Below are 25,220 nucleotides of genomic sequence, written 5' to 3' on the forward strand. Positions count from 1 at the left end.
ATGGCAGTATATATAAAATTGATTAGTAGTATTTCGAGCCAAACGAGCCGAACATGAACAAACAAATATTTATTCGTGTTCTGCTCGTTAACTTAGCGAACGAGCCGAACACGAGCTTCTTAACAAGCCGAACACTAGTTGTTCGCGAACAACGAGCTATTTTGACAGCCCTATTTGCATACACACATCATAATTCTATTTACATATCTACCAACTAAATTTTCTTATTTATGATGAGATTTTTTTTTTGGGCTCACCCTCCCCTTTCATACATAATTCTACAACACTCCACGTGCGTCCGATCCACGCCATAGCAGAAAAAAAATAGCCTGTGGATGAGATAGGTGTTGGCGTGACATTAGGATAATATTGGTGATATTATGATGATATTGGATGGTATTGTGATGCAATACCGCCCTAATGACAAGATGAGCATTTACGCACGATGCACACAATATTCGCTCATTGAAAGCAAAACCATTGTGTGAGGATGAGATAACTGCGAGTTAGGTGTGAATTGGTGGTATTGGCATAATATTGAGGTTGTATTGATAATGTTGTGATAGTATTAAGGTGCAATATCACTCTAATATCACCATCGTCACATATGTCCGGTACACACAATATTCGCTCACAGAATGAAAAAATGTTGTGTACTGTTGAAATAAGCACGGATTAGTTGTATTTGAGTGATATTGCGATAATATTAGTGATATTTTGGCTAATAGACACTAATGTCACGGTCGGAGAAGGAGCTCTTGTAGAGGTCCTTAAATTCTTTGCTATTGGCGCTTTCTCTAGAGGATGATAACTGATGAGTCTCTTCCAATGGCGGCTCCTCTCAATATAGCGGCGGCGCTTATATTCATCTTCGCCACTCTGTTCGCTTTTCTCATTGACCGATGGAGGCGTCGCCGCCACGACCCCTCCGCCGAATCCCCGTCGTTGGAGCTGAAAACCGCTGGCGAGATGCCTCTGCTTCGGCCCCCGCTCTCCTCTGTAGGCGGAGAAGAGGGAGAGAAACAGAGGGTGGAGGATGGGAGGAGGAAGAAGAGAGGCAGGAAGAAGCGAACGGAGACTAGACTGGAAGGCGGCGAGGATGCCGTCGTGTGCCGCACGAGTGAGTTAGGGGGAAGGGATTCCCCCTATCCGTTTTCCTCATACTCGAGCGCGACTCAGAGGAAGATTAAGATGAAGTACGATGAGCTTGTGAAGTCCAACCAGGAGAAGGAATTGACCATGGCTCAGGTCATTTCGTGTTTCCCTCCTAAACATGTTTTTGTTTTCTCTTAGTTGTTATGTTTTTGAAGTTAGGCGGCTATGGTTTTTTTTTGGGCGATGTTGTTGACGCCAAATGAGAAATTGGGAAGGGAAAAATCAGGATATTCGCTTCGATTTTTGTTTTGAAGCTATTAAGCGGTGTGAGATAGTCAATGTCGGGGATGATTTAATTGTAGTTTTCATTTCTTGCTGATTAATCTGTTTGCTCAATTGAACAGTGGATAAAGTTACAGTTAGGGTTTTGATCTCTTTATTTTTTAAGGCCGAAATTGTATTCCTCTTAACTATGTACATGAACAGATTTATTTGTTTCTCAGAACTGCTTTAATCTCGACTGAAGTAGAATCATACAGGCTAATCATAAATTGTTTTCATCATTTTTTTCGTTTATGTAAAGTTTGCATACTGGTTTATATAAATTCTGCAGCTGTTGCTATCATTTTATGAACAATGAGATGAGTTGATTGGAAGGAGAGCAATTGGGGCTTTGAAAAGAACTCAGAACGTAATCTTCTTAGGAAGATTAACATACATGCCAATCAATTCTAGACTGTTTACATATCTAAATTTCAATTTTTACAATTTTAGTCTATTTACAGATCTAAATTTCAATTTTTACGTACATACTGTCTTAACTATGCATGAAGAGGTGTATTTCTCTTTTTTAAGTTAAAATGGTTGTATTTTGATGTGATATGGAAGATTCGAGTGGTGTAGATGTAAAAAAGTAAAATTTAGTGTGTTATGTATATGTAAATACATAAGAATTAAGTGATATGTATGTTATACCTCAATTGATTTTTGGTCCTTTTGTAATTTTCCACCAGTTCAACTCTTCTTTTCACATGCTAGAGGATTGTTGGTGGTGGAATTATGGTAAAATATTTATTTGCATATCTAATCCTCAACATTTCCAAAAACTTATATGTATAAAGTTCCTAATTGTATCTCTTTGTCTATATCAGGTAGGACAGTGCGTGAACTGCCTTGTAGATGCAAGAAATGAACTACAACACAAGTATGCAATCTCCCACCCTTTTTTAACCTTCTTTGTTTCCCACAACAACAACGTCTTTATCCCACTAAATGGGGGTGGTACATGAATCATTTTTCTGCATTGAGTTCTATTGAATGTTGTCATGATTTATTCGACAAAATAATTTTACGCTGAATATCGACAACCTAACACAACCCTTCATTTTTTGCATCCTCTTTTCGCATCCGGGACGGACCCAACCTTCATTTTTTGCATCCTCTTTTCGCATCCGGGACTTAGGACCCAGGCATCCGGGACGGACCCAACAATGGCAGTGGTAAATAAACAAGCAACGTTTGTTTATCAGAATTTTTCTTTTTTACATTTATACCGAACAAAATATACTGTTATTTTAACTTCTAAAAAGTAAAAATACACATTTTTATGCATAGTTAAGATGTTATATACGTAAAAATTGAAGTTTTGGTGTTAGATATGTAAATACATAGGAATTAAGTAGTATGTATGCAAATTTTCTTAAAATCTATTGTTATTCTCAACAGGTTTGAGATCATCCAACGAAGTCTTAAGATTAAAAAGGCATTACTGTTCAAGGCGGACAAATCATCTTTTGATAGACTTTGCCAGCAGGTTTACTTCATTTATTTTCTCTTGTTCTTCAACTTTTACTGTATCTGTTAGGCTTTTGAACTGTTATATATATGCAGGTATACAAGTTAGAAGCAGAACACAGGAGGTTAGTGGAGGATGCAGCTGTGTATAATCTCCTCCAGGAGCAGATTAGGCTATCGCCAGCATACAAGACGGTATTTGCGGGGCTAATGTGATAGGATATTAGAGATGATTAGTTCTTGTATTTGATTATTAATAATAATAGCAATTTGGTTAGTTAGTAATGAATTAATCATTCTTGTATTTCTATAAATGACTCCATTTGGAGCACATTATGAAAGGAATGAAGAATGTGGTTAGTTCTTTTCCTAATAAGTGTTTTCTTCTTGGGGCATTACATACATACCGCCCAATTCCTATTCATTTACATATCTAACACTTAAATTTTGCTTTTTATAATTTCACCACCCAAATCTTTCCTTTCACATCAGAAATATCACTTTTTAAACTTTTAAAAAGTGGAATGTAATTTTTGGTGTTAGATAGATAAATACATGGAATTGAGTGATATGTATGTAAATTTTCCCTTCTTCTTCTCTTCCCTTCTTCCCTATTTTCAGAGTTGTGGTTTCCTTGGATTGTCATTTATGGATGTCAATGTCGTTTATCCCGATCCAAGAAACAGGATCATATTATAAAAGCACAAGAATGATTAATTCATTATTAACTAACTAATTAGCTATTTTTATTAATCAAATAGAAAAACTATCTCTAATATCCGATCACAATACCAGCCAATCAATGTGATACTAAACTTGCCAGACTTGTAATTTCTTATCTTCTACTCAACTCTGATGTTAGATACTAGAGGTTGGTGCTAGCATGGAGCCCAAGGACCCCGTGGAAGAAGCAACCGAGTTTTCTGATACATCGTTTGAGGAGTTATTAGCTCGCGAGAAAAAAGATTCATTTTGTTGAGTTGCTGTTCCTGACCTGTAAGTGCTACTAACCAGTTATGAAAGTTTTGTGATTATTTATTTATTTTTTATTTTTTTGGTGTGTAGGCATAAAAATGGCAAGCTTAGAGCAGCTACAAATTAGAAATATTGAAGGTCTCCAACTTAGTCATTTGTTGATCTAAATTTTAATAGTTTGATGAGTTTTGAGTTTCTTTTGATCATTGACCATCTCAGGGTGCTGATTGTAGATTTTTAGATAAGCAAAAAATTGTTGAGGAAGCTGAAACTCTAATTTCTAGAACCTTGATCTTACATGGAATATAAATGGATCTATCGTTGGTTGCAGTAATTCATCTCTATAGATTTTCATAACATTGATATTTTCATTCATGTTATGCTAAGATTGATGTGGTAAACAGTAGAAGCAAGGAGTATGTTGGAAATATTAGACGAAATTATCACGAGCAGAGGAGAAGAATTCAATATGCAGAAAATGTAGAGTTAAAAATGATGTAGGCATATTGATAGAGATGTAAGGTGGGTTATCCATGATAAAATAAAAATGATATATATATATATATATATATATAGAAAATATTTTATCATTTAAAGAAGAATAATAATTTGAAAAGTTATAACTAATATTTTTAGAAAACTTGACAAATAATATTAATGAGAGGAAGCTACTAAGTTGCACTTTTCATTGCATATTAGCAATATGTTATATTGTTTCAACCTAACATAATCTCTTAATACAATTTATTCCATATTTATAAGCACTAAAATATGCATTATTGCAAAATTTTATGAAAAAATAATCTTAAATCTTCATGGTTTGACTGCATAAATGTTGGCCACTTTGTTTAATTGAAGATATCACTTCTCTTTGTATTGAAATTTTAATGGAAGGCAAATATAAAGGGAGGGATGTCTCATACTTCATTATGATCATCCATCATTGGAAATATATTGAATCCTAATAGTTCTTTTTTTGATTTCTTGATTGTTTCAGTTTTTTTTCTTTTTTTTTTGAAGGTGAATTCTTAAATTCTTATGCAGTCAAACCATGAAGAACTGTTGTATTCTTTTCAATTTAATATTAATGGTCGAAACTATCCTTGTTTGGAAGAACTGTTGTATATCCATTGGACTTTAGAGAACTATTTGTAGAGCTTACGGGCTACAAATTTGACAAACCCAAGTTTGTTTGAGAACAAAAGTCATGAATTGAAACATATTTTCTCTTTAAATGTTAGATTGAAGACCTTCGAGAAGCTTAATCATGGCTTATTTGACATATAATAAAGAAGAAATTTATTGAATCATATCTTAAGTTGAAGCCAAAGACAATCATATCAGATGTGAAGAGGTTTTACAATATTGATTTATCATATAATAAAATCTGGTGGTTTTGTAAGCAAGCTATCACTTATATTAGAGGATCCCTTAAAGCATCAATTCACAAGTTACCATCTTATTTAGGGTGTGTTTGGGGCAGAGGTGTGGTGACGGTGTGGTGTCACACCATAGTGACACCATAGTTTTTTTTGTTTAGCGAATCTGCATTTTGTTTTTGTTCTAAAAAAACTACAGCTGAAAGTTGTGTTTCTCTATCGGATATGGCTACTTGCAGTGACTGTCATAAAACTGCAGTTTGACTTTTTCATAAAAAATAAAAAAAATTATAATAGCCACCGTAACATTTTGAACAACACTTTAACAATTGCTTCTTCAAACAGCTATATTATTCTCCAACTTTAAAATAAAGAGCTTTCCAAATTTTGAAGAAGCATTAGAGATGCTCTTGAATAAATCTTAAAATGTGATTGCTTTTCTCATTAATTATTTGAATTGCATGTCCTTGATAGTGATCGTAATGGTGACAGTTGAATTACGGGGCAGGCCATGTATATTTAAGAAGTTTGATGTTATGGGCTCCTGTGAACATGAGTTGGTTGCATTTAAGGATCAAGTTATTAGTCATTATGGCTTATATTCAAAAGTTTTATATGCATGAAGCCAAGTTAGCTGCGCAAATTTAAAACATGTAACTAGTAGAAGACAAGGAGGCCTTTTAAGGCTTCAAATAAAATAGGACTGTTTATATGCATAGCACCTGAAACATTTTTATTTGCAAATCTAGCATCCTTTTTCATCCATTTTTCAAATTCTCACTCAAATATCAAAATTCATGATAAAACCCCAACAGAAATTTTTCCTCAAATATCAAAATTCATGATAAAACCCCAACCGAAATTTTTTATTTTTATCAAATTTGATATTTATATTTATAACACTTTAGTATCATAAACACACACATGAAAAATATATTTATTTTTAAAACTTATTGTTGATATTTTGGATTAAATATTTAAGGCCCCTAATTCTTAATATTCTTATTACCAATTTTATTATTTCAAAAAAAAAAGGCCTAATTTATAATTTTCTAGAAAAGATAATCTAAGAGCTGTTTTGACCATGGTTTTTAAAAACCTGAACGACCCAGACAGTCATGTTGATATTGGTCTAATCAGTAAACTAGTGAATTAGTTCAATTCTTATCGAGCCGCTCAATTTTGATATTATTTAATTTTTTTTTGGCTTATTGATTTTCATCTAATAAGATAACATTGATGTAATATTATATATTAAATTGATAAAAAATTATTATTATTATATAATATTTATATTTTTATATTATATTAAACAAGACTTATCATATCATCAACGTTATCTGATTTATATCTTAATATATTCATTTTTGCATCGTTAAGTGTTTGAAGACGCGCACATAAAACAAAAAATAAAAAAAATCAAGAAAATACAAGGGCTTTGGTGACAATAACAAATGTAGGACTAATTGCATTGGTTATCATCATTTCATTGTGTGACTTATGTCTGACATTTGCTTTTTACCTCCAAAAATCGAATGATTTATTCTATTATCTCTCTCTATCATATGTATTATATATTGATTACATTTATTTTAATGAAATGATGATAACCAGTAGAATTAGTTATCCATGTTATTATCAATAAGCCATCACCGTACTTGTGGCATATCATCATCGTAAAACTATTGTCGCCCAATTGATGCCTATGAATCCCACTACAATCATCACATTGCATTCATCTAACAAAAGACATTACCGCCACCACTTACTTCATTGTGAGATCACCATCTCCCAATTGTTGTTGCCACTAGACTATTGTCACTCTTGGTTGACTTTGTTTGATCACAACGATTATTGTTGAACCGTTATTACCTCAATGACATTGTAGTTGTCACTATCATTGTAAGACAACTATCGTCTCTGTTGGGTCACTCCCAACATCTTTTGTCAGACTACATTCAATTATCACTCACTGACATCCGACCGACACTAGTCCACCAATTTGGGGCCACCACTATTAAGTTGAATCACTGTCTTCGGGCTGCCATCAAATCACAACACCGTCATCAAGTTGCTATTATGACACATTATCATTATCATTGGATCTATGTTGACATGTTGACTAAATTAACCTGGTCATCGTCATCGCCATACCGACTCCACCATTATCACTGGATCATGGCTACTCGCCGCCATCACCATCACGATACACCGTCCTTATTTGTCCACCATTATCCTACAAGTGGCGTTTTACGACCACAATTGACATACCAAAGATGATGCTGCCACCACAGTAGCCTGACCAACGATGCCAATGTCACCTCTACGTTTTTATTGAATCAACATCTTACCATCTTATTTAGGGTGTGTTTGGGGCAGAGGTGCGGTGACGGTGTGGTGTCGCATCATAGTTTTTTTTGTTTAGCGAACCTGCATTTTGTTTTCGTTCTAAAAAAACTACAGCTGAAAGTTGTGTTTCTCTATCGGATATGGCTACTTGCAGTGACTGTCATAAAACTGCAGTTTGACTTTTTCATAAAAAATAAAAAAAATTATAATAGCCACCGTAACATTTTGAACAATACTTTAACAATTGCTTCTTCAAACAGCTATATTATTCTCCAACTTTAAAATAAAGAGCTTTCCAAATTTTGAAGAAGCATTAGAGATGCTCTTGAATAAATCTTAAAATGTGATTGCTTTTCTCATTAATTATTTGAATTGCATGTCCTTGATAGTGATCTTAATGGTGACAGTTGAATTACGGGGCAGGCCATGTATATTTAAGAAGTTTGATGTTATGGGCTCCTGTGAACATGAGTTGGTTGCATTTAAGGATCAAGTTATTAGTCATTATGGCTTATATTCAAAAGTTTTATATGCATGAAGCCAAGTTAGCTGCGCAAATTTAAAACATGTAACTAGTAAAAGACAAGGAGGCCTTTTAAGGCTTCAAATAAAATAGGACTGTTTATATGCATAGCACCTGAAACATTTTTATTTGCAAATCTAGCATCCTTTTTCATCCATTTTTCAAATTCTCACTCAAATATCAAAATTCATGATAAAACCCCAACAGAAATTTTTCATTTTTATCAAATTTGATATTTATATTTATAACACTTTACTATCATAAACACACACATGAAAAATATATTTATTTTTAAAACTTATTGTTGATATTTTGGATTAAATATTTAAGGCCCCTAATTCTTAATATTCTTATTACCAATTTTATTATTTCAAAAAAAAAAGGCCTAATTTATAATTTTCTAGAAAAGATGATCTAAGAGCTGTTTTGACCATGGTTTTTAAAAACCTGAACGACCCAGACAGTCATGTTGATATTGGTCTAATCAGTAAACTAGTGAATTAGTTCAATTCTTAGTGAGCCGCTCAATTTTGATATTATTTAATTTTTTTTTTTGGCTTATTGATTTTCATCTAATAAGATAACATTGATGTAATATTATATATTAAATTGATAAAAAAATATTAGTATTATATAATATTTATATTTTTATATTATATTAAACAAGACTTATCATATCATCAACGTTATCTGATTTATATCTTAATATATTCATTTTTGCATCGTTAAGTGTTTGAAGACGCGCACATAAAACAAAAAATAAAAAAAATCAAGAAAATACAAGGGCTTTGGTGACAATAACAAATGTAGGACTAATTGCATTGGTTATCATCATTTCATTGCGTGACTTATGTCTGACATTTGCTTTTTACCTCCAAAAATCGAATGATTTATTCTATTATCTCTCTCTATCATATGTATTATATATTGATTACATTTATTTTAATGAAATGATGATAACCAGTACAATTAGTTATCCATGTTATTATCAGTAAGCCATCACCGTACTTGTGGCATATCATCATCGTAAAACTATTGTCGCCCAATTGATGCCTATGAATCCCACTACAATCATCACATTGCATTCATCTAACAAAAGACATTACCGCCACCACTTACTTCATTGTGAGATCACCATCTCCCAATTGTTGTTGCCACTAGACTATTGTCACTCTTGGTTGACTTTGTTTGATCACAACGATTATTGTTGAACCGTTATTACCTCAATGACATTGTAGTTGTCACTATCATTGTAAGACAACTATCGTCTCTGTTGGGTCACTCCCAACATCTTTTGTCAGACTACATTCAATTATCACTCACTGACATCCGACCGACACTAGTCCACCAATTTGGGGCCACCACTATTAAGTTGAATCACTGTCTTCGGGCTGCCATCAAATCACAACACCGTCATCAAGTTGCTATTATGACACATTATCATTATCATTGGATCTATGTTGACATGTTGACTAAATTAACCTGGTCATCGTCATCGCCATACCGACTCCACCATTATCACTGGATCATGGCTACTCGCCGCCATCACCATCACGATACACCGTCCTTATTTGTCCACCATTATCCTACAAGTGGCGTTTTACGCTCCCCCAACAACTATCACTATTGTCATCAGATCACTACTACCACTATCAAGACATTGTCACCATGCACTATGTTGCATTGTCTTTGTTTGGTCATCGTCATCACACTACCATTGTTTTCAGACCATCACCATGCTGAGCACTATTGTCAGGTCACCACGGTACTAGATAGTTATCGTCAAACTACTATCGTCGGGCTATCACTGTCAGTTTACCATCGCAAAATCATTGATGTCAAGCCACCACTGTCGTGTTTGACCACAATTGTCAAGCTGTTGTTACTATGACGGGTCACTGATGCCCAATTGTCATTATTGTTGTGGGGCGTTGTCGTCATTGCCATACCATTATCACAGGGTTGCCATAGAACACCATCACATGGCTAATGTCATTCCTAAATCATCATCATGGCAGCCCACTCGCCGGTATTGTTACCATCATTAAACCCATCACCACTCGATCAGTATAATCGTAGAATTACAGGTCGATTTACGCCTTTTTCAAGGGAAGCCATTTGTCTCACATAGAAACATGGTCTTTATCGCCTCCATAATGGTTTGTCTAAGGAGGTCAATTAATATATTTTTCAAGGGAAGATAGTTGTGTCAATTGGGATCATACGCCTTGATTGCCTCTTTTTGGTCTTTTTGATGAGATTGGACAACGGAGTTTTGAATGGATGACAATTGTTTCACTTAAGATCATGGGCCTTTATTTTCTCCTACTTGTTCTGTTTGATGGGTCAGTTAATGTTTTTTTCAAGGGAAGACAGTTGCCTCACCTATGGTTGCGGGTTTTGACCTCCTTCAAGTTCGATCATTCTGACAAAAGCAACTAACCCTTTCAATTTGGAAGGGAAGACTCTGGCTTTGCCATCTGTAATACTAGCCAAGAGAATGAGAGGAGTGCCCTCCATAGCCCCCGTGGGGTATTTATCGATCCTAATAAGGAAAAAAAGGAAAAACATTTTAAGGGAAAAACTGAATTTTCTTTAAATGAATATACTATTCTTTTCCAAAAATAAAATAAAAGCGGAAAAATTTTGAACTTAAGAAAATTTTTAATTTTTCGCAAAAATGAAAAATTTTAATTTCTTTTACTTTTATATTAATTTTCTTTTGAAAATGGTGAAAAAGTGAAATATATCAATAAAATCAAAAAATACTTTTTTTTTTTATTATAGCCCGAGATGCGCGAGGACACAACTATATGTGCAATTAGCATGCCAACACATTTAGCTCCACGCGCACCGCACACAAACCCACATTCGCGCATTGGCTGCCACCAGACTGTTGATGCCTGACCACTATCTTTACTGGATCTCTGATTCTCAACCACCTCTAATGGTCGTTGCCACCTTTATCGCTTGATCACAGTTGCCTGGTCATGACTGTCTGGCGTCTATTGTCGTTGGACTGCTGCCTGTTTGTCGATGATGTTGGGCCGTCGCCAGCCAACTACCATCGTCTGGCTGTCGTTGCCACAATACCACCGCTTCTTGACCACCACATTTGTCCCTACCAAACCACTGCCATTTGTCCAATGCCACCACCTTCGGGTTGATGCTACATAGCCACGATCGTTAGACCACCACCTTTCTCTACTACTTACTGCGATAGTCTATCCAGTCCATGTTCAACACATTTTTATCTATGAGGTCGTTTTCAGTATTTCTGACTCAAAATTGATACATTCAAATAAATATTAAGGAGACTTTTTTGGGTCACGATTGCAAAAAGGCTAGTGTTAACACCTAAAAAGTATCTTCATTTCATAGTCCATTCAATACCAACATTTTTTGTCACACAACTTTTAAAAAAATGAAGATGTATTTTCAATGTCTTTGACGGTGACCTCTAAAAATAAGGGGACAACTGATACATTTTAAAAAAAAATTATTTTAATCATGCATGAATCTCGAGACATTTCAAACAATAAACGTTCCATATTAAAATTTATTATCATCCAGGGTCTCGATTCCAATAAGCTTATAATTAAACTAACCATCTCAATAAGATTTTATAAGTTTGATTGTAAGCTTATTGTAATCAACGACGGGATGGCACTATGACAGTGGTTCCATGATGGTGGCGATCTGACGGTGGTAGCCAGGCGGTTATGGTCTGTCAGCGATGGTGTTTAGACATAATTCAAGCGACGAAGGCAACCAAATGATAGTGGTCAGGTAACAGTTGTCCGACAATGACAACGGTTAAATAGTGGTCCAGTGGAGTGGCGACCAAATTTATGTGTTCGAGAAGCGTTAATCCGACAATGGCGGTGACCAGGGAACGTCAATATAAACTATTGCGTGCTCAACCTTCATGACGGTGGAGTGATATATTAATGTCTTAAGGTGCGTTTGGGGCAGCGATGCGGTGGCGGTACGATGTCGTTGTGTGGTATTTTCTGTTTGACAAAACTGCATTTTGTCTACTTTTTTAAAAAGTAATTGCTGAAAGCTATGTTTTGCCACTGGACCTAGCTAAGTGTGGTAACTTTAGAAAGTTGCGGTCAACCTTTTTTTTAAAAAAAAAAATTCTAATAGCCACCAAAATATGTTGAGCAACATTTGCTTCTGCATCAGCTTCGCAATTGCTTTTTCAAATAGTTGGAACTGCCCAAAACATACTCTTAGTGTTGTACAAAGATCTGACACACATAGGTAAAAAGAAATCAATAGAAAATACAGTAGGATTTTTTTTGCAGCGGCAGCGCTTAAATGGTGATGGTTGAGATGCGTTGGTCCTACATTGGCTGCAACCGATTGGTGATGGCCAAGAAGCGATAATGGTGGTTGGGTGATTATGATGGCTCGATGGTGGTGACCGGGCAACTGTGGACTGGTGGTGGTGTTGCCCTCAAGATAGCTTCTTCAGCTTTCTCCTCCATATCTTACTCTTAAGTCCTTTTCATTTTTTCCATGTTAAAACCCTTGCTATCGTTTTTGCCATTTTCTTTTTTTATTTGTGTGCGTGTGATTCAGATCTTCGTATAACAGTAAGACATTAATATATCACTTTTTTGTTGCAAATTTACGAGCATGCAATAGTTTGGCATGTGAATAGCCAATTGGATTCCAAATGTAACAAGCTTGAAGTCAAAATTAGCATCCGTAAAGCAGAATCCAATAAGCATAATAGCATTCGATTCTGACATCATAAAACACTGAAATGCTCATAGAAACCATCTCATCAAAGGGATTGCTCCAGTCGTCCGATGCAATAGTCCATATTCATGTGGTGTTTACAGAGGGTGTCACTCACAAAATATATAAATAAGCTCACTCCTTCATGGCAGGGGACTTGAGACATGGATCCAAGAAGAGAAGGTTGAAGGAGTGTTGAACTCTCGAGGGTTTCCGACCTCCACCATCGCCCGACCGCCGCCGACTAGCAATCACTAGACCATGATTGCTTGACCACCGTCGTCTGGCCAACGGATGCCGCCGAAGCACCATTGTCGCTACCCTACCATCAACATTGACCTGAGGCTGCCAACCGACCACCATCGCTACCACTGGACCATCAATGTTAGAGCGTAGCCATTTGATCGCCAGCACTGTTGGACCACCGTCATCGCCACCAGACTAATATTGAATGGCCACCGCAGTCGAGCAACCGCCATCTTAGGACCACCATTGCTTGGACAACCATCATCATACCACCGTTGTTGACATCAGACCACCGCAGGTGTTGTCGAACTAACACCGTTGCCACCACTGGACCTCTACTACCCCAAGCATTACCTTCTTTGCTGCTACAATCGATGTTGTAATCAGACTTTCGAGCACTCGACCTCTTCCGTTGGTTTTTTTTCACAACAGTCAAATACTCATGTAATATTACTTACAACTATTCAAAGGTATAAGCTACATAAACATAGCGTAATCATTTCCATTGGGTTAAACCCATGATTTTTGCCCCTTCGGGCTCTCGCCAAAAAAAAATCTTCTATCGTCATTTTTATCAGTGTTACTTGTGTTTCTGTTACAGACTAAGTCATTAATATATTAATCTATTGTCGTGAATTTATAAAAACACAATAATTCAAAAGAAAATCAACATAATTTTAGTAATTGTGCATGGGGAAATAGAGAACTAAACTTGATGAATTTAGGTGTTCAATCAATGCAAATGTGATCTTAATTTAAGTGATAATCATAGGTGTTAAATATTTCTGTTATACAAATTAGGTGATAATTATTGTGGATAATTGTATTTTGCTTAATAGAAAAAGCATGTATTTTCACATGTTTAAATAGCAAAAAATAACTTTTATGAACCTTTAGAATCATTAGACACCCTTTTAAGTAGCATTTACATTTCTCATAATTATTAAGAGAAGTATAAGTGGCGATTTGATATTTCAGAAGAAATAGAATTACTTTTAATCATTATGGCGGAAGAAATAGGAAAGAGCTCTCACTCTAATAGAAAATTATTTCATTTACATATTATCAATAATATAATTAGATAAACAACAAATCTCATATTATTAAATATTTATAGAATACAATGACTTTGGGAATCTTAAGAATCATTGGATACCTATTCTATATAGGCTATACAATAATAATTTATAAGTTGAGCATTTAGTAATTTGGCACAAAAGGCCATTTTGTGATATATGTATACACAAATATGAATATACGAGAATTTTTTGCTAAATTTCTCTCGTTACAACTAGTTCAACTGTCAAAGTAGCTTAATCGAACCCACTTGCCTAAGTGGTTGAATCAAACTTATCTGGCAATTCAATCACTCTGATTTTCTTCGAAAGGTAAACCTAGCCCCACTGGGACAGCCAACAGAGGAAGTTATCATGGCTACTAAGAACATCCGTCAAATCTCTATTAAAGGTAGGGCTGTCAAAACAGCTTGTTGTTCGCGAACAGCTCGTGTTCGACTCGTTAAGAAGCTCGTGTTAGGCTCGTTAATTTTGTTCGATAAGTTAACGAGCTGAACACGAACTAAGATGCGTTCGGCTCGTTTTAGCTCGAAATACTACTCATCAAGTTTATATATATATATATATTATTAAGTGGTATTTTAAAAAAATCTAATTGACTAGATAACTACAAAGATTTATAACCAATTAAAATATTGATTAAGAAAATATAATAAAAATTATTAAATTATATTCAAATGATGTTTTAATATAAATAATAATTTTTAAATCTTGCTCAAACCCTTATTATCTTATGGCTACATGATTAGGGTTGTTAAAAGGACTCTTTGTTCGTGAACAGCTCGTGTTCGGCTGGTTAAGCAAACGAGTCAAACACGAATACACTTTTTGAGCTCGAAATATAAATGAGCCGAACACAAAGCTTAGCATGGCTCGCTTGTGTTCGGCTCGTTTACACCCCTAATTAAAGGCACGACCAGAGTCAATTCTTTATTAAAGGAGGCACCAGATATTTGGGACTACTTTTTCACCCAAGGGATGGCTGCCGTATCGGTAATATCTGACATTGATCATGTTAGATTCTGGATTGTTTTTTGTGAACACACCTCGAGAGTTAAGAGTCAAGTGAATGAGAGAACAATGTGAATCAAGAATTGCAACGGAGAGAAGCGGGGGAGCCTTCACGGTCTGCTTCCGGTGTTCCTTTTGGCTCTTATTTATAAGAATATGTTTTGTACAATTGGAGAAATGATGAAATAGTTATGAAATCCGCTCTTAATATGATTAATGTTTTATCAAATTATATAAATTTCATTCCATATCTGTGTTACAATTTGATTTTTGATATGATGATATTTGGTTGGTCGATTCGCTACAGTGCAACCGACTGTGCCTTGTGTTTGGTCGACAGAGGCATTCGGTCAAACACGATCTCGTCCGCTGTGGCAAGAGCAAGTCAGTCGTTTAATCGCGAGCAACGGGTTTCTGCCTGTGCTTCGGTCAGTCGGTCAACTGATGAGTTGATTTGTTTTGTCCGGTAAATCATAGCTCACATGTAGCTTTGGCTCAAGTCTTATGGAGCCCACGTCTCGTCTACCAGGTTGGTTCATTGACTCGACCAAATACCCCTATTAGAATGATTTTGTCGCTGTCTGTGTGAGGTATCCTATGAGACTTGTTGTCATGATGAATTACTTTTCGCTCCTGGCGGATTGTGTCGCTATCAAGCCAGAGACCATCTCTAGTGTTTTGATCTGTCACATTTTTAGAGATGCAGTTTCACCAGCTTGGCGGTGACTTTTCTGTTAACTGTTTACCTTCAGGAGAAATTTTTTATTTTTTAGTCGTTCATTCTTTTTAATATTTGTGTCGGTAGCTCAAGTGCATACATATCAGCAATACTTGACATTCACATCCTAGTCTTTTCATAGGACATCAGAAAAAGGTATCATTAGAGTGCTAGATGTAGTATCATTATTATTATATGAACTTTCTACTCTTATGTATAAATTGGAGGGAAAGGGAGACACAACATATTTTCTTCTTTTCTCTAGGGAGTCTACTCCTTTGCTCGCTTCGGTGATCACTTACTATCTCCTTAAAAAATCCTATAACTCAAGGAACTTGGTAGAAGCAGACTTTCTCAGATATGTTAATAACGATTTCCCACAAAGTGATGATGAAATATAACTTGTACAAATTGTACAAATCTTTCCATTTTTCAATTTGATCCGATCCATTCGTTCGTAGAGCTATTTACTCCAGACATGTCTACAACACCTCTAACAGAAGAACAAATAGTCAATTTGTAAAAAAATTTATTGTCAAATTTTTTCAGATATGAATCTACACATGATTTTAGCCAAAAAGTCAGAAAATATCAACATCATTGATATAATTTACTATCTCTCTCTCTCTATCTCTCTCTCTATCTCTCTCTATCTCTGCGAACAACGAGCTTTTTTGACAGCCCTATCTCTCTCTATCTCTCTATCTCTCTCTATCTCTACTCACAAATAACATCGCCCTACAGTTTAAAAGATTCAACAATCCTTAAAAAAATAAAATAAAAAACCGTTCAACGGAATCCCGCTTCAATTCTCCGACCAGCGTTGCATTTCCCATTTTCCGTATAAATTAACGCAAACTCACTGTCCATTCCCTCTATACTTGAACTTCTCCTACACGAGGGTTAGGGTTTTTCTCTCTCCTTCTCTCTCTCTCGCTCTCACTTTCCTCTCTGCGAGGAGCAAAACGGCGCTGCGGTGGAGGTTTTCTCGAAGCGACAATGAGTGAGAGCAAGAAGCAAGGAGATCTCAATACTGCCGATCTGTCTTCTGCTCTGCCATCCACCACCGCTGGTCTTCCCTCAAAGCCATCTTTCTTTTTTTTTTCTCCTCTCGTAAACTTATTTTAGTTTTATCTCTCGGATTGTGGTATTTTGATTACATGGTGATAAGGCTGATTATGGTGTGTAGGTCTCAATGCAGAAGAAAGAGCGGGCTTGGTTGATGCTCTGAAGGTATGATTTTTGGCATATATAGTATTTTTTATTTCTTTTGTTTAGAGTTATTTGGTGATTCGGAGGCTTTTCTTATCTTAAAACGCTGTGTTTGTGACTTGCAGAGCAAACTTCAGAGCCTGGCGGAGCTACACGTAGAGGCAATGGAGACATTGTCTCCTAAGGTCAAGAAGCGTGTTGAGGTTCTTAGAGATATCCAGGTCCTCCCGCCCCCGATATATATATTTTTACTTTTTAATCTTATAATTCATAAATTGCAACTGAAACCTCATTTATTACATGGCTGAAGGTATGGCCATATCATTGATGGTGATGGGGCATTTGCCTCCCCTGGTAATGTTGGATGATGGCATGCTCTCGAAATTTGGGTACTTTTGGTTTAATATGAATACTTAGCTGTATGAAAGAAACTTTTTCAGTTTAGATTTGGCCAAAATTATTAATTTAAGGAAAATTTATATATACACCACATAATTCTTATGGATTTGCATATCAAACACCCAAAAGTTTGATACTGGCATTCATAACACCTTGACGTTATAAAACTATGCATAAAAAAGTGCACATGACCTTTAAAAAGTAAGTAAGGTGGTATTTTTGAAGTGATGTTAAAAATTGAAGTGTTATGAATGTAAGTATTAAAGTTTAGGTGTTAAATATGTAAACACATTAGAATTGTGTGTTATGAATGTAAATGCCCCTTAATTTTATGTGTATGGTTTGTGAGATGGATGTAAACTGAAATTGGATCAATATTGAGTAAATTCATCACATCAGTGGTGGATGGCTATAAAATATATGTACGAGCAAAACTGCTTCTGATCCAATTAAATTGGATAAAATTTAATATTTAGAGGTTTTGAGATGAAAACAACATATAAGTTGGGTAACTTTAAGTAAGGCTGCGACTGCTGCAGCAAATTAAGTGCTGAAATACATGAATATCCTTCATTACTTCTAAATTTATGTTGTAGAAAAGTAAATAGGCTTTTTATCTTTTTAGTGTGTCAATCTTTTATTGGAAGCGCCAAGTGGATTTGAAGTTGGATGAAAATGGTTTATTGTTAAGATTATAATAGATGTTTATATTCCCGAAACTTGAGAATAGAAGAAAGTCGACTTCACATTTGTTGAGCCTCTAAACTTCATAAAATTGATGGTTTTAAAAGATATGTAAATTTTGAAGTTAAGTATTGAATTTCTTACCCTTTTTTCTTGCATTTGAAACGCTATGAAATAAGTAAATAACAATGCTTGGTTGAAATTTTGAAAATGGTCTTTATGAATTAATATATGTCAGCAAACATGAAGACGTTCTATATAATAGGGAAGAAGTTCATTTATTCTTCAATGCTTGTTGAATCTTGATGCTTGCTAGAAAATCCGTGGCAGTATAATAGATTATCGTCATAGCGTTGTACGAGAATTCAATATACACATAGATGAAAGAGAAACAAGCAGTGACGGCTCAAGAAGTTTTTACGTGGAAAACTCGAAAAGGAAAAAACCACATGATCTGACCCACTTGTGAAAATCTACTATTGATTGATGATTATAGAAATTCCTTCTCTTACAGACGGGAAAATATTACTATATTTTTCAGATTACAACGTAGACTGTCGGCGTCTGGTTGGTGGTGATTGATGACGATCGGCGGGGGTTGGCCAGGTCGACGGCGGTCGACGAAGATGTTGAGCTACAGTTCTTCCTCAAAACCTCAAACTCTCTCTAAGCTTAAGCTCCCCCTTATGATAGGGGAGGGACTTTATTTATAGTGTTCTGGGTGCAATTAATGCAAGAATATGAACTATTTTGATCAGACGGTCCGAAGAGCTTCCCTCAATCAAACGGTGATTAATGGACATTTGGGATCCTTAATAATGTCAAAATTGATTGATTTTGGGCTCGTTGGATTCGTCTAGTTGAGACGCTTAATTCGACTGTAAACTTGCCAGATTTGATCAAAATTGATTGATTTTGGGCTCGTTGGATTCGTCCAGTTGAGACGCTTAATTTGACTGTAAGCTTGCCAGATTTGGCATCTGTTTGACCTTTCAAATGTGTCCGGAAATCTTTTAAGAATGGTTTAATGATTTGATCTTGGCTTGATTTGACTCGAATTGGACTAACTTTGATATCATTTGGTCATAATCGAGTTGGTCAGTTTGACAATAAGCTTACTGAAATCAGAGCTCTGGATGTCTGTTAATCAAATTTTGGATGTTTCTTGCTCAAAAAAATTGCCTTGAGATTCATGTCGGATGATGAAAATTTGTTGGTGGCGTATCAAATCTAAAAATCCAACATAAAGAATGACTTCATATGCCATAATTTGTTCTCTTTGTGATGCACATGATCGGAAATGTTTGTTTATGGAATAATTGAAGACATGAAAACATGGTAGATTAAGAAATAATTGAAGCACTCAATTTTAAACACGTGGAACACTTGAAATCATATTATTATCTTTGTTGAAAAAGTTCATGCATTCGCGGTGGTGAAAATGTATAAGTTATTATTGACAAATTGATTTGGTGTTTTTTATTTTAATAATCTATGTCGGAAGCTTGGGAATATATTATATTCTTAAGTTTCACCATTGATCTCAATACTTTATTTTCTTACTTGTTCAAAGATATACATTTAAGGAAACTACTTTTTTGTTATGTGGTCAAAGTTACTTTCTCTTCAAGTAAATAAATTATTTTCAACTTTGCAACCTTCATTTTTAAAAGGGATCAAATGTTTTTCTTATGAAGCATTTATTCACTATTATAAGATATTATGCTATTGCTAAATTATTTTGCTTATCCAACATGTATGCTCTCATAACCAATCCTACTAAGACTACACGTACTTTTTTTATTCACTACCAAGAACTACTCTTTTGTTTTATGAATAATTATTCTTCCTTCCTTTGTTATTGTAATAGCTTAATTATTTTATGCCAATTTTATTTATTTATTTAATGAATCGTCTAATCAAATTTGAAGAACCATATGAACTAATCACGTTGATAATAACCTCATCAATAATTAAGATAATAGCAATTGCCCTATCTCTATGTCTCTATTCTTCTTAATTATTTTATTTTAATGGAGATATGTGCATGCCACCGAAATCAAGCCTATTTATCAAATTTCCATAGAAGCCAAACATATATTTTCCACTTGCTGCAACCAAATAATATGGAATTTGAAAATTCTACTTGGGAGTGGTGAGTTCCATTCCTATAACATTTTGGACTGGATTATATTTTTGTATGAATAAAGATTTCATGTAATTTCCTGTTTAATTTCCATTAGTTATATCACTACGATTTTATTTTATTTTTTTTTTTGTAGTTCCCGTTACCTTGTTTTTTGAAATTAAACTTCTGTCTTCTTCATGTTTGGATGCTATTTCATGTCATCTTTTAAGCGCCTCTCTCTCTCTTTCTCTCTCTCGTTATATATATATATATATATATATAGACATATAGACACACACGCACATAAAATTTAAGAAGGCTAGTAAAAAATGAAAAGTGGATTAATAGCCCTTTACGAACAATTTTAAGAATGTATTTCTTTATGAAATATTCAGGCTCGTCACGGTGAGCTTGAGTCCAAGTTTCATGAGGAAAGAGCTGCACTTGAAGCTAAATACCAGAAGCTTTATGAGCCTCTTTACACCAAGGTAATTTATCTCTCTCTTTCTCTCCCTCTCTCTCTCTTTCAAATCTTGACTTATATGAAATAAATTGCTGATTTGTTGATATCTCTGTTTTTAACTTGTATTTGTAATAAGCAGAGGTATGAGATTGTAAATGGTATGGCTGAGGTTGTTGCAGATGAATCTGCGGAAGCTACTGCTGCCGAGGATAAAACAAATGAAGGTCCATCCTATAATTCCTATTTTGTCTTTGGAATTTTTTGTTATATATTTTTTTATAGATTTCTAAATTTCATAATCTTTTCATGTCTGGATATTTATTGTACTTCTTTTGTCCGCAGGTAAAGGTGTTCCAGATTTTTGGCTCACAGCATTGAAAACCAATGAAGTGGTCTCTGAGGAGGTTGTGCAGAATGACATGACACTCTTATTTCTGAGTTTATATAAGTGTTAAATTAATCTTAATACTCTTTTAATGGGAGTTAATATATTTCTCACTGATGCTTATTTCAACTCATATTAGAAGACTATGGTGAAGATTAAATTGACACTTTTATAAACTCTTTGACTACTCACATTGGGCTATTTTAGTCAGAGAGTTTATAAAAGTGCTAAATTAGCCCACAATCTCTTTTAATGGGGGCTAAAATAGCCCGTAATGGGTACTATTTCAAAACCCATATTAAACGACTCTGGGGACTAAGTTTCCCCCCTTCAAAGAGTCAGGATACCATTTCCACACTTCTCTTGTGAAGTATTTTGGATTAAATTTGATGAGTCTAGAAACTAAATTGGATACATAAAATAGCCTAGGAGTAAAACGCCCTACCATAAATACTTCTGGCTCCATTTTTGATGTTTTGCTCATTTCTTTTATATTGAAAGTAGTCTTTATTTAGTCTATACTCTGATTTCCTTTCTGAATATCTGTGAGAATACTAATGAAATAGCTTCGAGAAAGTACTAATAATTTGGGTTTCTTTGTGGATCAGATCCATGAGCGAGATGAGGATGCTCTGAAGCATCTTAAAGATATTAGGTGCTCCAAACTTGATGACCCGAAGGGATTCAAGCTTGAATTCTTCTTCAATCCTAATCCTTACTTCAAGAATTCTGTGCTAAGTAAAACTTATCATATGATTGATGACGATGATCCTATTCTAGAGAAAGCCGTCGGGTATGCCCATTATTTCAATATTTACTTGATTCTTATTAGGGACACTTACATACAATGCTTATTAGGATTTTATGAAAATATGAAAGCTTAGGTGTAAGATATGTAAATACATAAGAATTACGTGCTACTTATGTAAATTTCCTTTATTATTATTTTCTCAATCAAAGTGTTCCATGATTTTTGTTTCAGGACTGAAATTGAATGGTTTCCAGGGAAGTGCTTGACTCAAAAAGTTCTGAAAAAGAAGCCAAAGAAGGGATCGAAAAAGACAAAGCCGGTAACAAAGACTGAAGTTTGCGAGAGCTTTTTCAATTTTTTCAGTCCTCCTAAAGTTCCTGAAGATGATGATGAACTTGATGAAGATACTGTATGTTACATATTCTATCTATTTCTGCTGAACAAACAAAAAGGAAAATCTAAAGCATTATATATATATTTTTTCTTTTTGACAGGCTGAACAGCTACAGGATCAAATGGAGCAGGATTATGACATTGGGTAAGCCATTTTTCAATGATATTATGAATTTTTAATAAGAATATAGTAATTTTTTTTGTAAAAAGCTGTTAATTTTCTGATAGAGATCTCATTAGTTTCACACTTGAATGTGAATTTGTGGGACTAATCTTAAATCCTTGTTCCCTCGAAGCTGCCATGTTTAACGGCTCAAAATCATAATAGCTCTACTGTTCTAATGTATTAATTTTTTAGGCTTTTACATACATAGCGCACAATTCTTATGTATTTTTATATCTCACACCTAAACTTTCATATTTACACACCTGCTCTCAAATCTTTAATAATACATAAAAAATTGCACTGTTACCGCTTTTTAAAAATGAAATATACTTTTTCATGCATAGGTTTAAAATACCAGAGCGCTAAGTATGTTACATATGAAAGTTTAGAATGTGCTACGGAACTAAATTTCCCATAATTTTTTTTTATTTTAGAGAAACATTTTGTTTTTTAAAATTATTGGGGCGCAGATCCTTTTACTTATAATGTACTATCTATTTGCTTATTGGGACTATAGGTCCACCATTCGAGACAAGATCATTCCTCATGCTGTCTCATGGTTTACCGGCGAGGCCGTTAAGGAGGAGTTTGGTGGTATTGGAGATGAAGAGGATAATGAGGATGAAGATGAGGATGATGAAGAAGAAGATGAGGATGATGATGAAGAAGATGAAGTGGAAGAAGTCAATGCAAAGAAGAAGGTAGAGTATGCAATGTCATTTAAATTTCTTCTTTAGTTTAAGCTTGTCAAGATGGATGCTAATCTATTCTTAATTTGAATGCTTCATGCAGTCTGCAGCAGGTCGGAAGGTAATAACCAATCACCTAAACCTTGTTACAACTTATAAATCCTGTCACCATCAATTTTATTTAGGGGATTTATATAAATACGACTCAATCCCTATTTTTTTCCATATTTAACACCTAAACTTTTCCTTTTTACATTAATACCACCCAAATCTTAAATTCCACATAAAAAATGCCACTTTTAACTTCCAAAATTTGGAATACCTTTTCATGCAAAAAAATTGAAGTTTATTAGGCGTTAGATATGTAAATTACATAGGAATTGAGGGGTATTGATATAAATCTTCCTTTTATTTATTCATTTATTTATTATTTAGTATATGTGATAATTTTGAACATTCAGAAGGATGGAGAAGTTCAGCAAGTTGATCGGCCTCCAGAATGCAAGCAGCAGTAGGAATCATATTTCATGAATTTGGTTGAAATTTTTTGGTGAGTTGAATATGTTCTCAATGACATACAGATATATATGGTTATGTTTTTTATTGATGGCAGTATAATTAGCGCACCTAACACTCCATTTCCCTTTCTTCCTTGTTATTGAATGTGCCAGTTTTGGATTTTGGAATCTTGGTTTGTCTACATTCATTTTTCTTTTTTCCTTTTTGCTTTTCAAAGCACTGTATGCTATCGTGAAATGATTTTGTTTCATCTTATAAATTTGGGAAGTTAAAATAGGAGTTACATTCAATATATTTATGAAAGCTTTTTTATTTTTTAATGTGTAGGTATTAAGGTGAGATTTTCCACGAGCGGATCATCCATATGTGCGGATGGATGTATTCAGGATGTATTTCGGTTGTATTTGGAGTCTATTCACGATGTACCCCTCTAATCTGTACTTACGAATGATTGTAGTTGGATAAGATTTCGAGAATGAGAAGAGGATGCATTGTAGAAGATGATGAAGTGCTTTTTTGATAAAGATAAAAATAAAAATAAAACAAAATAAAAAAGAATCAAATTTTGATTAGGGTAGATTGATAAAATGCTTTTAGAGATAATGAGTGTCTCGCGAATGAGTTTGAGAATTGAGTTAATCAAGTTGCAAGCTTGAGCTGGTGTTGAAACTCAAGCTCGCTTATTAAACATCTCAAACTCATTGAGAGGCTTGGCTCGTGAGTCAGTTCGATTAGTTGGATATGTTGATGATAAAAAAACTGGAACTAATGAGGCTCGGTTCCTTTGCTTGTGAGCGGGTTTGATTAGTTGGATTTCATTAATGTGTGTTGCAATATTTCTTGTTTCAATGTTAGTTGGCTTCTTTGATGACCTCTTCTGATAATTTTATCTTAGCTCGTGAGTTTGTTGTTAGCACCGCTAGCTAAGTTCGAATCAAGTACGACTCGAAGCCACTTGTCCCTTATACATCATGGAAACACACTAAATGTAGCTTAGCTTTTGGATCAGGTTTCCAGCTTATTTGGTGCGGTGGCGTTTTGAAAACGCACCTGACCTGTTTGGGTAAACTGCGTTTTGACAGTTTATGTGTTTTCTAAACGCAGAAAACAACTTTTTCACACCGCATTAGATGTAGGTGCAGTGGGAGCTTATTGGCAACGGTTCAGCTTTTTCCAAAAAAAAAAATTACAATAACCACTGCACCTAGCTTATTAGCAGATTATTTTTAATCAGCTTATCAGCAGATTATTCAATAAGCTACAGCTGCCCCAAACAGACCCTCAGTCTTATCAATAAATCTATTTATGAGTTGAACTTAATGTGAATTTAAATTGAATCGGACAAGCTTGTATTTGATTTTGATTTAATCAAAATCATATTTAATATAGGCAATTCGTTAAAAGAGTTCATTTTTCTCTTGGTTGCTTGAGTTCAGTGCTTTATTATTAGAAATATATATTAATATGGACTTATTATTTTTGTCATAAATAGGGACATGAAAAAATTGGGCGA

At 34.7% G+C, this 25,220-nt stretch overlaps 2 protein-coding genes across 4 annotated transcripts; both read left to right on the plus strand.

The window, feature by feature from the left end:
* The first annotated feature begins 733 nt into the window (after window positions 1-733).
* Window positions 734-4,206, plus strand: LOC110027826. The gene is made up of 6 exons (XM_020729423.1): window positions 734-1,248; window positions 2,247-2,299; window positions 2,821-2,908; window positions 2,986-3,084; window positions 3,752-3,864; window positions 3,955-4,206. Exons 1-6 carry the CDS (start codon window positions 805-807, stop codon window positions 3,989-3,991), a joined length of 834 nt encoding a protein of 277 aa, XP_020585082.1. The 5' UTR covers window positions 734-804; the 3' UTR covers window positions 3,992-4,206.
* Window positions 4,207-16,662: 12,456 nt separating this feature from the next.
* On the plus strand, window positions 16,663-24,233 carry LOC110027814 (nucleosome assembly protein 1;1-like). Of its 3 annotated transcripts, none has more exons than XM_020729398.1 (13): window positions 16,663-16,990; window positions 17,108-17,151; window positions 17,256-17,351; window positions 20,737-20,829; window positions 20,944-21,028; window positions 21,147-21,208; window positions 21,798-21,982; window positions 22,172-22,349; window positions 22,435-22,478; window positions 23,017-23,200; window positions 23,292-23,309; window positions 23,653-23,738; window positions 24,035-24,233. In XM_020729398.1, exons 1-12 carry the CDS (start codon window positions 16,918-16,920, stop codon window positions 23,701-23,703), a joined length of 1,113 nt encoding a protein of 370 aa, XP_020585057.1. In that variant the 5' UTR covers window positions 16,663-16,917; the 3' UTR covers window positions 23,704-23,738; window positions 24,035-24,233. The 3 variants fall into 3 exon arrangements, with proteins under 3 accessions (XP_020585057.1, XP_020585056.1, XP_020585055.1); XM_020729396.1 differs by having other exon boundaries at window positions 16,667-16,990; window positions 23,650-23,738; window positions 24,035-24,231; XM_020729397.1 differs by lacking the exon at window positions 24,035-24,233 and having other exon boundaries at window positions 16,666-16,990; window positions 23,650-23,826.
* The last annotated feature ends 987 nt before the right edge of the window (window positions 24,234-25,220 follow it).

This window comes from Phalaenopsis equestris, unplaced genomic scaffold (assembly GCF_001263595.1).
Source record: "Phalaenopsis equestris unplaced genomic scaffold, ASM126359v1 Scaffold000450, whole genome shotgun sequence".
NCBI classification, from domain to species: Eukaryota; Viridiplantae; Streptophyta; class Magnoliopsida; order Asparagales; family Orchidaceae; genus Phalaenopsis; species Phalaenopsis equestris.